Source organism: Schistocerca gregaria, chromosome 3 (genome assembly GCF_023897955.1).
Source record: "Schistocerca gregaria isolate iqSchGreg1 chromosome 3, iqSchGreg1.2, whole genome shotgun sequence".
Taxonomy (NCBI): domain Eukaryota; kingdom Metazoa; phylum Arthropoda; class Insecta; order Orthoptera; family Acrididae; genus Schistocerca; species Schistocerca gregaria.
The window spans coordinates 194,827,723-194,842,156 of NC_064922.1; the positions used below are offsets into that span (position 1 = coordinate 194,827,723).

Genomic DNA, 14,434 nt, shown 5'->3' on the forward strand with positions numbered 1-14,434 from the left:
AAGTAAATAATTCGTTTGCACCGCTCTGTGACTCCTAAATCAGTGACACATTCGATGTTTCTGGAATTACATTGACATGTAGCAAATCATATATAACGCAATAGATAATTCTGAAATTACAAAATCAATTCAACTGTGAGTAAATTGTAAAATCAATGCAATCGTAATTATTATATGAACATGCGTTTAGCTTAATATCATGTTAATAATTTTTTTGTGTTAAAATCTTTTCGGTATATTTTATGCAGACTGCTGAATTGGCAAACGATTACGGCAATAATTTTCCTCTCCTGTAGAAATACAGTTTTGAGCTTCCTTTCATTTATAGCTGCTTTTCAGTTGAAATAAAAGTCTACTGTTACAGACGTCACAAGAATTTCCCCTGACACAATGGTCAGTTGTGTTGCTTGTTGCTAAGCAACGAGCAATACTATACGTGCTACACAGCAACGAAGCGGTTTGTTTCTGGTCGTTAACGCTGCTGTTAAAATGTTCAACGATGAAGAAAAGGTACTGACACTACATTAATATTTACTGCTGTCAGTTTCACTTGACAATTAGCGTGAAAAATTGCAATTAACCAGAGAAGTACTATCCCAGCTTGCCAATAGTAGGTGAAGCAGGGGTCAAAAATTTTGCCATTGAAATGAACATAATCAAATAAAAGTGTTTGGTCCAAAAAACGCAAAAATACCAGTTGAATACTAATAGCTATTGGTTGGACGAGATTTATTGCATCCGTTGTAAATTACTGTTACGTGGGCGTTATATAATTACGAAAATTGATATAAATCGGAATATTGCAAATGTATTGTCTAGTGTCTGTACCTATATTGTGATTCACGTTTATAATGTCTTAGGTGGCTTCTAATGTATCCACGATAATTAAAAAAAATAATCATTGATTAATATTCAGTTGAGAGCAAATGTTCGACTCTCTTTGCATCTGTAACCTACTGATTGTTGAATTTTTTTTGTTGTACTGATCAGTGAAGATTCGGAATTGTACCCTGCGTGATAAAATGAAGCAAATATAAGAATAAAACTAGGATTTCAAACTTTTACAATTTTTAAATTCATTTGCACAACAGGTAAAACAAAAACGTTCTATATGTTTTTCGTCGTTTATTAAGGCAGGTAGCAGCATTAATGCGACTGGATAGCAATAAGATACGGTTGTAGGGCATGGCCTATCTACCAAAAAAAAAAAAAAAAACACATCACACAAGACTTGTCTTCTGTGTTACATGTAATGTAAAGTATTGTTTAGTTCGTAGGCGTCCATCTTCAAACATGAAAGTGAACTGAATAAATAACTCGTAAATTCATAGCCCAATGAAAACTAACAGAAAAAAACTAGTCTAATACTTTAAGTTGCATACATCGTGAAAGACCTCATGTTTGAGCAAATGCAAAATGAATCAGGAATAATGGTAAAGCGGCAGAATGACATTTGAATAAGCCATCCCGAAGTAGTGAGAAATAGACGAAGAAGACCGAACAGTGTACGATATTTTTCGTTAGATACAAAACGTATGTGGAGAGCAAGGGAAGATCTGCCTTCGGGCAGAACACACAGTAGTTGTCCTAATCGTTACAGTAATGTGCAACGTAATTAAGTAACCCATTCTAGTTGTTCCATTGACAGTACCACATGTTACCTAGAACTTTTTTCCTTAAAAGAATGTTGGTTTTTCCGTAATGATTGCCGCATAAATTCACGGAAGTAGTTTTAATGTTCTTCCAATCACCGACGGAAAATTCGGTTAATATTAAACTCATCTAGACACTGAAAACTGAAGCATCAACAAATTAATATGATCTTCAAAAACCATTTTAATTTTTATTTCTCTATGTATTTTATTTCTCTATGTATTGAGACAAAGAGGAAAATCGTAGCACGGTTTGCATACTTAGTGTCAGTTGCTTGGTAGGAAATGTCTAGGACACATGTATTGTATGCAGAAAAGCAAGTTGTAAGAATTGTCAGTTGCTGAAGCCATTTCAAGTATCATAACATTTTGCTCATCCAAGTATACTGACTGTTTATTAATTATTACAAATAAACATTGTGATACACAGAATCTTTGTGCATAATATGAAAAGTTTGACAAAAGAACCTTCAAGCCACTTACCATAAAATATATGATATTATGATGTCTGCTGTATTTTCCCCCATTGAATTTTGCTTTCTACTTTGGAGTCGATAGTAGAGTTGTGTATTTTTGGATAAAAGTCTTTAAAATCCTACCAATAGTCTTGAGGCTGGGATATGACAGCATTTCTACTTGATTCTATAATACCAAATTTTGATAATGTGCGTGCTTTTTTCTGTTACAGACTCTGCAAATAGTAATTGTAATTTTTCTGTTGATGACATCATATAGCTTAAATATGCCAGTGACTTTGGCTTAATCTCAGATGAAAGCTCTGTGTGTCATGTGAATACCTTATGTGGTTAAAATTTGTCATATGATTTTGAACAAATTGTCTAGCTTAACTCATTCTACCATGGATGTGAAAATATTTATTTGCATATGTGCCCTGCATCACAACAGTGTAATTATAAAAGTGTGATATGTACACTGTACTGTATGCCGTACATAATTCATTCACGTTAATATTAAAATATGTTACAAACAAGAACTGTATTTATCATTTTTAGCAGCAAGTTGTAAAATATCACTTGACAGGAATTCTTATACCACAGAACAGTACCAGCGTTCAGTTCTGCTTAGCAATACAAAACAGCTCTGATAAATTGTCGAAATGGCTTGTCGAACAATTATTATCAGTTAGTGTGTGGCAGTGATATTGTTGTCTGTAGAAAAGTTTTATTGTCATTATCCCACAAGAAGCTTTAAAAAATATGATTGAAATGTAGAGAGGAGTTCATATTAATCTGATAAAATGAACATCATGTTTATAAAAGGCCAGTATCATTTACTTATGTGGATCAGGAAACAAACATGTTTGTAACACTGACAGGTAATAAACCACCAGCAGGCAGTACCTTATGCTCAGTGCAATAGCTGCGGACATTTTAATGCAGTTATGAAGACTTAATTGGAGACTCATTGTTTTAGGAGACTTATAGCTGATTTATTGCCTGGTAATACTGATTGATACCACAAAGAAATGATAATGCCAAGCTTTGGAGAATTTGCCACATTAAAATTCTCTACAAGGATTGAAAGGCATAATGCAATAGTCATTGATAGTTTGTTCTTAGACCCAAAAAGCTACTGTGATTTAGCTATAAAACCAATAGTCAGTGGTCAATCTTACCATGATGATCAAATGTTAACAATAAAAAAGGAATCAGAACCGTTATAGTCCAGTCAATGATGATGGTTCACACAGCTCGAGACACAGACGGCAATTGCATTGTTGCCAGTTCCAAGCAATGGTTGTGGTAAGTGCATAAACATGCTCTGTGCTGAAGAAAATGTGTATACCATAAATTATGTGTCTGTCTGTGCAGAATTTGTCACTTACGACCACTATGAAATGTGCAAACTGGAAACATATGGAAGTAAAATTCACTAAATAACTTGCTACAATCATATTTAATGCTCACATTGGCTATGAAATACATAGTAGAGCACTTGGAACATTACTGGACATTCATTGGTTGTCAGAGAATGCTTGACATACACAGATCAGCCAAAACACTTATGACCGCCTGCTTAATTGTTGGCCCATCTTTGGAATGAAATACATCACTGATTCTGCATATCAGGGAGCTGATAGTTTGTTGGTATGTTTGTGGAGGTATGTGGTATTAGATGTCGACACACAGGTCATGAAATTTGAGTAAATAATGGTCCTCTAATTTTTTTGTATGTTATGATGGTGCCCAATAGTGAACCCAGATGGTAGTGTAGCAAAAATGTGATTCATCCAAAGAACTGATGTGTTTCTATTGATCAATGGTCGAATCCCAAGGTTCACATGCCCACTGCAGTCGAAATTGGTGTTGTCATTGGGTCAACATATGAACATGTAGGGGTGGTCTGCTGCAGAGCTCCATGTTCAACAATGTATGATGAATGTGTGCTCTAAAACACTTGTGCATGCAGCCAGCATTGTGCTCTTTTGGCAGAGATGCCACAAATCACCATCTATCCTACTTTACAGAGAAGACAATCCTCCGAACCCCATTTTCTGTGAAAAGTTGTGGACATCCAACCATCTAGCACCTATTGGTATCTTCACAGTCCTTCTATCTCTTTCCATAAATGCTCACAACAGTAGCACGGGAACATTCAACCAGCTTCACCATTTTCAAGATACTCGTTCACAGGCCCTGCGAAATAATAATCTGCCGTTTGTCAAAGTCACTTATCTCAGCCCATACCGTTGCTTGGGTGACCCCCCATCCATGTCTGCTCTGCTTGTATAATTTTGTTACCATGTCGTGTCCACAACGCCACAAGGTGCCATCCAACATCACAGTGGGCAGTGATCATAATGTTTTGACTTGATGTGTATAATCGCCCTAAACTCGATTGCCATTGTTCATGACTCCAACTGTAGTTACAGATGATAGAAAAAAATTATAGTATTGCATAATCGTAAACAGTGACATGATCACAGTTTTTGTAGTAAAATTACAGGAAGAATATTGGGTTAAATTTCTAAAGACGTCACTGTAAACATTTATTTTAACTCTTTCTTGAACATATTCATACAGTACTTTCAGTCTGTTTTCACCTATAGCCAGCAATTGTAAAACTGAACAGACACAAGAGTAAAGGATGATTACCTTGTCTATCTTGTGTAAGGAACAGAGAGCTGTACATAATTCAGAGGATTAGTTGTTGTCCAGAGCTGGAACTCCATTATTGATACCACCAGTATCGTAAAATTTCCCATTCAAAATAGTGAAACAGTTTCTGAGAATAAAAAGAAACAATTTGGAATATTATTAAATAAGAAACAAACAGAAATATTGGTCAAAATGAAATCAAACTTAGAGAAAATGACCCTGGACAAATGTTGATACATTCAAATGATTGGTCACAATACTGAACGATGTGAAATGCGATTTATTCATCTTGGTATGTACAATTTTCAGATTATTTGATTTGATGTATTAGAGATGCCAAGTTTTACAATAAGAAACATTTTTAAGAGAAATACAGAAGTTGATTCATTTGTTGAAACAGTAAAACTGCCCCCAAGAAATTCTTCAGTAGGATAATGACACTATTCCACATTCCACCAGAAAAGTAAAGAGCAATCTTTTCAATGAGCCAAGCTCCATCTTAAATATATTACTGCCTTTTATGTTATCGTAAATTTTTTACCCCATATATGTTTGGACGTAAAGTTTTAATTGATGCATTGGAAGGCAGAGAGAGTTAAGAGAAGTTACCTGTAGTAACTGCTTCTGCCTTTTAATGTACAAGTAATTAAACGTCTCTGGAGCCTTTCCCTCCAATAACGATGTAGAGAACACAGCGAATGAATAAAAAATATTCTTTTATAGTTCTGGGACATACACCATATCATTGCTACAATTACTGTAGGAAGAACGTAATGAATCAAATGTTTTATCTATTTCTAAATGTGACAGGAAGAGTATCAGCCACTTTCAACTTACTGCAACATCCAGGGTGTGGATTTTGACACAAGTATTTGCATAATTTGTTATTAATTAATTTGATTTATTCTGTGTCATGGTTTTTCAGCAGTGAAAGCCTGCTTGAAATAGCACAGCGACTCTGCAAAGAGAAAAAGCAGTTACCAGCAGCAACTGAATCAAAAGAATGCTCCATTTTGTTCATGGGAAATAAAGGAGTGGCAAGTATCCCATTTGTTTTACTTCCAATTAAATTTCTTTGTAGTGAATTGCGATTTAAACCCTCCACATAAGAGATAAACTACACAAATAAGACACTCCAGTAGCAACAATATCATGAAAAGCATTGACGGATACTGTTACTCACCATATAGGGGAGATGTTGAGTTACAGACAGGCGCAACTAAGAGATAGCTACACATTTAAGCCTTTGACCAAAAGGCTTTCTTTCGAAGTAGAAAACACACACACATTCACACAACGAATGCACATATGACTACAGTTTCTAGCTGCTGTGATCAACCTACCAGTGGCCAGAGACTGTGGTACTTGTGTGTGTGAGTTGTGTGAATTTGCATGTTTTTTCTACGTTGAAAGAAAGCTGAAAAATGTTTTGGCTTTTATTTAAAATGTATATGCAGTGAGCATTCTAATATAGTACATGAGTTTTAGTTTACTTATAGAGTTAAAACAATTTACATCTTGTGTTTTAAATGAAACAAAATGATAATTATGGTTAATTTTCTCTTTACATATCACAGAAATTAGATGTAAGTACTATTTAATTTTGTGTGAATATCAAGAGCGGAGTAGTTTTAAGTCTCAAAGTCAAGTATCCTCAACGTGAAGGTTGTTTTGAACCTCACACTACTTGCTCATTGTTTTAATGGAGAAGTTGTGCCCTTACTTTCCTGATACCTCTGAACTGACACATGCAGTCAGTTATAGGGGGATCCAGTGAGTGAACAAACCACACTATGAAAGACCTACATGTTCAAAAACCTAGAATTCTAACTGTGATTCTTGCTTTGTCTCTCTTTCAGTGTCATTACTGGTGTTCAGTTTTGTATGTTCATCTATAATAAACAAAACTTTCCTTTCAATGCTTATGTCTGTGAGTAAGAAATCCTCCTCTTTTTATTGAAAATGCATCTTTCATGGGATTTTGAAATATTAGTGGTGTGTTTTTTTTTTTTTTTTTTTTTTTTTTTTTTTTTTTTTTTTTTTTTTTTTTTGAAAATGCTAATCGAAGTTAGTCTTGCTTGAATGGTTGGAAAAAGGCAGACTACAAATTTAAATGTCCAGTGTTCAATTCTCAGTGAGTCCTAGGCCTTTTTTCCTGTCATTTATTGCTTCTTTCATCTTGGGAAAAGATTTGGCAATTTTAAAAATGACAAGTTGCACTGCAATTTGGAGTTTACATGAAACTGTAGATATTCCTGTAACTGGCTGGGTAAGTCAGTTATAAGATCAAAGGAAGCAAAAGTGTGCCAACTCCTATAGGACTATGACTAGTGCAGTGTTCTAACCAACCATCTGCTCGGGGGCAGCTTTTTCTTTTTAGTTCCTCCATCAGGTGAAAGAGGAAAATGGGACAAAAAGTGAGACCTCCAGGAGCTAGAGAGAAAGAAAAACATCTTGATAAGACACATGGAGTCATCAAGATATCAGAAGTAACAGTTGTCTGTCAATAGAGATTCAATTCACAGAGTACATAATAGTGTTTTGCCAGATGCCATAACTGCTCAAAAGTTTCTTACTGTTGTTTCAGTTTTTTCCCTCTCATTTCTTTATGAGAAAACAAGAAACACCGCAAATTTAACTGCATGCTGCATCTCATATTATGTACACTTTATCCAATATTTATTGATTATGAGGACATGTGTGGTTATATAAATACGAGAGTTGGAACTTAAATAGTGGCAACTATTTATTCGCAACTGATACAAAAGAGTTAATGTTTGCACCTGTTACTGCCCTTCAAAGTAGTCATCAGTGTTGTGTAGAACCCATTGCCAGCTATGTGGAAGGCGAGCCTGTGCTGTTGATGGTGTAAATGGAGCGGTCTACTGCCTGTTGAATCTTGGGAACAGTTCTGAAGCGAATGCCATGAAGGGGTTCCTCCATCTTCGGAATCAAATCAAAGTCACAAGGGTTTAAGTCCGGGGAGTATGGTGGATGGAACAGTACTTCCCAGCCCCATCAACCGAACAAAGCAGCCACAGCTTGCGCTGTATGTGCCCACACATTGTTGTGCAAAATGTTGGGTGGGTTGCACAGAAAGTGTCACTGCTTCTTTTGTAAAGCTGGTCACAAGTGGTGCTCCAAAAACGAACAGTAATACTGTGCATTGATGGGCTGCCATGTAGGAATATAATGCATTAGGATAACACCATCACAGTCGTACATGAGAATCACCATAACGTTAGACCGCACCATCAACAGAACAAGCTCTGCTAACGGTATTTTATGCATTCCACATTGCTGTTAGTGAGTCTTACACAATGCTGGTGACTACTTTGAAGGACAGTAACAGGTGCAAACACGTATCTCTTTTCTATCAGTGGTGAATAAATAGTTGCCACTATTTAAGTTCCAGCCCTCGTATGTTTATTCCTCATACAGGAAAGGGTTTCTACTACCAAGTGGCTAGTAGCAGGAATTCATGTTATTTTTGTAAAATAACCTGATATAATATTTTCTTATTTCTGAATATTACTGTCCCCTTTGCTTTTGAGGATTCGTAATGGATCACAAATACTTTGTAACAAAGTGCTTTAATTAATTATTTGAAGCACCACTTAAAAAAATACTCTTTTTTAGTCCTCTTCTAGTCTTACATTTTGAATTCAGCAGTCTTGTGATCTAGTCTGGCCCATCCCAATGCTCCCTCCTCCCTCCTTTCAGTTATCAGCCTTGTAACAAATATGTTGAAAATTTCCATCAATTTCAATCTTGTGAGCTTGTGATAGTCTATAACTATGTACACAAAACATTTTTCATTTTGATCTTGGTTTACATTTACCATTTGTTTACCATTAAAAGGCCCCTTCCAGCACCATTCCTTACTACATTTCCAACTAACTTGTCTCTACTTTTGGTAATTAACTTCTTGCCTCAACAGCCAAGTGAGGTAATGCAGTGGTTCAGGCACTGAAGTCTGATTCTGGAGGAGTGCACCACAGATCTCCATCTGACCATCCACATTTATGTATTCAGTGATTTCTCTTAAAAAACTATTACTTGAAGCAAATGCTGGGGTGGTTACTTCTGCCTGAACTTTCTCTGTCACTTTATTCTTGTCCCTTTCCTTTTTTTCTCTTTACTCTCCCTTCCCCTCACACCTCTCTTGACCCTGACCTTCCATCCGATCACTTATATTTTCACCCCGCCCTCTCAGTCCGAGATAATCATTTAGCCCTGCCAGGTCATAGTGTTGGGACAATGTAACTGTGTGTGTGTGTGTGTGTGTGTGTGTGTGTGTGTGTGTAAGATGGCGAGGGGGGGAGTTTTCGGTCAGCAAGTGCACCTGTGTGTGCCTGTTGTATACGCTCTGGAGAAAAACACGGTTTTGAAAACTGAGTTGCAATGTTTAACCTGTTCTTACGTCCCTGTACCAGGCCTTTGCCGTGAGATGAGTGTTTGCAGTGATTAATTTTGTTACAAATATTCTGTTCAAAATTGTATATTGTCATGCAAAGATTATAATACAATGTTATCAATAGTATACATTACTGGTGTACTAGTACTTTTGGTATGTTGATTCCAAATGAAAAAGATCAATGTATATCTTCATATTAATGTTTAATTTTTTCTCTTAAAGGGGAAAACATCATTAATATACCGATTTCTTGACAGAAATGAAACTGCAAAACCAACATTGGCACTTGAATATGCTTATGGGCGGAAATCGGGGAAAAGCTTGGTAAGAAAAATTGGTATTTGTTTCCATTTAGATTTGTATGTTTCAGAAGCCTTTATTGTAACATCTAAATGTTTACAAATTGACAGTGTGTTTCTAAAACAATTACGTTCCTAGGTAAAGGATGTGTGCCACATCTGGGAACTGGGTGGTGGAACTCTTTTTTCAGGACTTCTTCAGGCACCTCTTGCATCATGCCAATCTCAAGGCTTAAAAAATTTGACAGTAGTGCTCATGCTTGATTTGTCATTACCAAAACAACTTTGGCTGACACTTGAAACCCTTATCCAAGCCCTGTTGTCTGCCTTAAGAAGACAGACTGGCAGTCACCTTCAAGAGCTCCAGGAAGAAGCTTGGCTTCGAGTGGGGAAAGACCACCAGGTTAGTCGCAGTGGAGGACATGTTGTCCCCATACTCATGTACACCAGTAAATAAATTCTGGTAGAATATTATAACATCATGTCAAGAATAGGACATGAAGTTTCCAATTTCATTCATTTTCAATTGAAGATTTAGAAATTTGTTCAAAATGTTCTTATTCAGTTCCCGCTGATGTAAATTATCATATTGAAATATACACATCAGAAATCCAAATGTATAATTGAAGTTAGAGGCAATACTACACTTGTGAAATATCTTTTGTGTCGCTGCAGACAGACTGAGTTTTGAGCATGATTATGCAAGTGACATTCAAATGAAAATGAGACAGACTCAAAAGTAATCATCATGACTGTTGGTACATTTATTCCACTGTGCAACAAGATGGTCAACACCTTCCAGAAAATGTTTGCGGTCATCTGTGGGGCGATGATTGTACCTAGGTGTGCTTCTTTTCATCCAAAGAAAATTGATGGCCATGGGTGTCTTTCCCCAGGGCTCCAAAAATATAGAAATTGCATGGGGAGAGATAGGACTGTGTGGAGGGTATGTAAGGGCTTTCCAGTATACGTGAAGCAGCATTGGCAACATATGTGGGCAATGATTTCCTTCAGACGAAGAGGTGCACACCTGGATACACTCATGGTTCCCTAGGCAGCCACAAACGTTTTTCCATAAAGGCATTGACTGTCTTGTCTCACAGTGGGATAAAAGTATTTACATTTATGGTGATGATAAATTTATTAACAGTTATGCGGATTACTTTTGAAACAATAAACAGTTTACTTACTTTTTGGCATCTGTCTCATTTTCATTTGAGTGCCTCTTATATTGCAGGCTACTATTATTTCCTACAGTACCAAAAGAGAGAATTTTTCCCCTGAAGAACAATACAGGGATACTGTTTAAGTTTCTTATTATCAAAAGACTGGGTCAGTACAGATTTTCTAATATATGAATTCTTTTGATCACTGGATAAGTAGGATAGTTTTGCTTAGATAGAAGCTTCATCTGTACTTATTATAAATGAGACAGGTGTTAATTCATCAAGTTCAAACCAACAGCTATAACTGTATGTGAAAGATTCATGTTTTAAGCTCTTTGATTGTGACAGTAATTTTCAAAGAAGACTTTTGTCATATTTATTCCATTTATTCAATGAGGAGTATTGCTATGAGTTCTGTCTGGAAGACTTTGTCCAGTAACTCAGCCCACCTCCCACTTTGAGTATTAGGTTAGCAGTTGCATTCAACTGCATACTACTGACCTCCATCTAGAAGCTTCAAAAAAAAAGGTATCAATCCACAAAAGTAGCAGTGGCATATAGGTTTATCTGGAAAGTAATGTGTCACAGTTAAAAAAAAATGTATTGATGGGAAAGGATTCTCCCAACCTCCTCGAAACATCTTGTGCCACCCATTCGATGGCAGTCTGGAGGGGCAATCATGCCTGAATTCTTCCTTAAGCAATGAGAAAATTTCCAGCAGCATCTTGTTGGGCTTCAGGTGAAACTTTATCCCATTGCATTGCTCTAAAGTTTTTTCCATCATATGTTCAATACAACCACTATACAGAGTTTCATGGAAGAAGCCTTCATAAACATCCAAGAACACAGAGATAATCGATCAAACTACGACTGGAAAGATAAGAGTTGCCCCCCCCCCCCCCCCCCCCCCCCCCGCCATCCCTCCTCCCCAACTGATCCAACCACTCTACAATACAATGTCACATCACAAAAAATGTGACACATTACTTTCCGTACACACCCTGTATTATGGAAACTGAAGTTAAATCTCATTTGCACTGTAGCTACTCTGACATACCATATGACTTACATGCACCCAAGTTGTACTGTAACTTTGTTATGAGAAATTCTGTCCCATCACAGTACTGACATGTGTGAAGTAACAAAGAAGTACATTATTGGAATTCAAAGAGCCCTGCAGTTGCTGTGGGGATTTGGGATTGAAATTCTTGAACAGAGACAACACGATGTATTATGTGGGTGAGTTTTGGAAATGCCAGTATTATTCCCAGGTGGTGAGAAAAGCTGATCGATGTGGGAATCCAAATTACAGGAAAATAAAGAACAAATACCTAATTGCAAAACACACTGTAGTGACAAAAATGGAGTACCACTAAACACAATTTACTTAGTCACACACTGTTCTTTGGATCCTATATGCATTGAGTTATACATATTAGGACATCTATCTGAGCATCTGAAATATTGCATTTCATTTTCATTTCATTTTATTATCTTCGCATAAATCATTTACATCATGTAGGAATTGTCACAACAAAGTTATCATACAAGTGCTAAAAGCATAATAATGGAATATCACTGTCAAGGCATTTTTAAAAGTACAAATTTAGACATATAAATTAAAAATTTTGACAATAAATTTACACACCATTGAAGTACCAATCAATGTCATAGAAAGTTTTGCTTAAAGGGTAATTTTTAAGCTCAGTCTTAAATTTTACTTCATCTATTATTTCCTTTATGTGTACTGGCAGAGCATTGTAAAGTTTTATTCCAAAATAACTTACATGCTTTTGGGTGTGTGTTGTCGTTACCCTTTCTACCTACAAATTCTTATGGCTTCTTGTATTATAATTGTGGTAGTCCTCATTTGTACATAGATTTTTCATATGTGCTCTTGCACACAGAATTCTTTTAAATATATACAGTGATTGTATTGTGAGTATTTATAGTTGTTTGAAAAGGGGCCTATAATGAATTCTTGGAGAATTGTGTGTTATGATTTGTATAGCTCTTTCCTGAAATTTGAAGATATCTATTAAGTGTGATTTAGTTTTACCCCAGAACACTATTCTATAAGACATGATGGACTGAAAGTAAGCAAAACACACTAGTCTAGTACAGTATGTGCTGCATACATACATCTCTATCTCCTTATCAATTGGTTTTAACTGGAGGTCCATATCTTGGGTTGCTTTGTCATATTGTATATAATTTCTTTTACTCAGATTAAATGTTAACTCCTCCCCCATGAACCATAGACCTTGCCGTTGGTGGGGAGGCTTGCATGCCTCAGCGATACAGATAGCCGTACCGTAGGTGCAACTACAACGGAGAGGTATCTGTTGAGAGGTCAGACAAATGTATGGTTCGTGAAGAGGGGCAGCAGCCTTTTCAGTAGTTGCAGGGGCAACAGTCTGGATGATTGACCGATCTGGCCTTGTAACACTAACCAAAATGGCCTTGCTGTGCTGGTACTGCGAATGGCTGAAAACAAGAGGAAACTATGGCTGTAATTGAACCATAGACCTTGTCGTTAGTGGGGAGGCTTGCGTGCCTCAGCGATACAGATAGCCGTACCGTAGGTGCAACTACAACGGAGAGGTATCTGTTGAGAGGCCAGACAAACGTATGGTTCGTGAAGAGGGGCAGTAGCCTTTTCAGTAGTTGCAGGGGCAACAGTCTGGATGATTGACCGATCTGGCCTTGTAACACCTACCAAAATGGCCTTGCTGTGCTGGTACTGCGAACAGCTGAAAGCAAGGGGAAACTATGGCCATAATTTTTACCGAGAGCATGCAGCTTTACTGTATGGATAAATGATGATGGCGTCCTCTTGGGTAAAATAGTCACCCATTCGGATCTCCGGGCGGGGACTACTCAGGAGGACGTCATTATCAGGAGAAAGAAAACTGGTGTTCTATGGATCGGAGCGTGGAATGTCAGATCTCTTAATCGGGCAGGTAGGTTAGAAAATTTAAAAAGGGAAATGGATAGGTTAAAGTTAGATATAGTGGGCATTAGTGAAGTTCGGTGGCAGGAGGAACAAGACTTTTGATCAGGTGAATAGAGGGTTATAAATACAAAATCAAATAGGGGTAACGCAGGAGTAGGTTTAATAATGAACAAAACAATAGGAATGCGGGCAAGCTACTGCAAACAGCACAGCGAACGCATTGTTGTGGCCAAGATAGACAAGAAACGCATGGCTACAACATTAGTACAAGTCTATATGCCAACTAGCTCTGCAGATTACGAAGAAATTGATGAAATGTATGATGAGATAAAAGAAATTATTCAGATAGTGAAGGGAGATGAAAATTTAATAGTCATGGGCGACTGGAATTCGATAGTAGGAAAAGGAAGAGAAGGAAACATAGTAGATGAATATGGATTGGGGGTAAGAAATGAAAGAGGAAGCCGCCTGGTGGAATTTTGCACAGAGCACAACTTAAATCGTCGCTAACACTTGGTTCAAGAATCATAAGAGAAGGTTGTATACTTGGAAGAAGCTTGGAGGTACTGACAGGTTTCAGATAGATTATATAATGGTAAGACAGAGATTTAGGAACCAGGTTTTAAATTGTAAGACATTTCCAGGGGCAGATGTGGACTTTGACCACAATCTATTGGTTATGAACTGTAGATTAAAACTGAAAAAACTGCAAAAAGGTAGCTGCACCAGAGGTTGTACAGAGTTTCAGGGAGAGCATAAGGGAACAATTGACAAGAATGGGGGAAACAAATACAGTAGAAGAAGAATGGATAGCTTTGAGGGATG

General features: G+C 37.0%; 1 protein-coding gene across 7 annotated transcripts in view; it reads left to right on the forward strand.

The window, feature by feature from the left end:
- Positions 1–370: 370 nt before the first annotated feature.
- LOC126353889 (cytoplasmic dynein 2 light intermediate chain 1) overlaps positions 371–14,434 on the forward strand; it is a 79,227-nt gene continuing 65,163 nt past the window's right edge. For 2 of the 7 annotated variants that reach the window (XR_007565228.1, XM_050003092.1), the window contains exons 1-4: positions 1,868–3,415; positions 5,697–5,808; positions 9,411–9,512; positions 9,627–9,890. Coding sequence is in view for 6 of the 7 variants with exons in the window: in XM_050003092.1 (XP_049859049.1) it covers positions 3,345–3,415; positions 5,697–5,808; positions 9,411–9,512; positions 9,627–9,890 (549 nt within the window). In the remaining variant the exon portion in view is untranslated. Of the gene's footprint in view, positions 511–953; positions 1,092–1,265; positions 1,534–1,867; positions 3,416–5,696; positions 5,809–9,410; positions 9,513–9,626; positions 9,891–14,434 lie in introns of those variants that run through there. The other 5 variants (XM_050003095.1, XM_050003097.1, XM_050003096.1 and 2 more) reach the window with 5 other exon arrangements.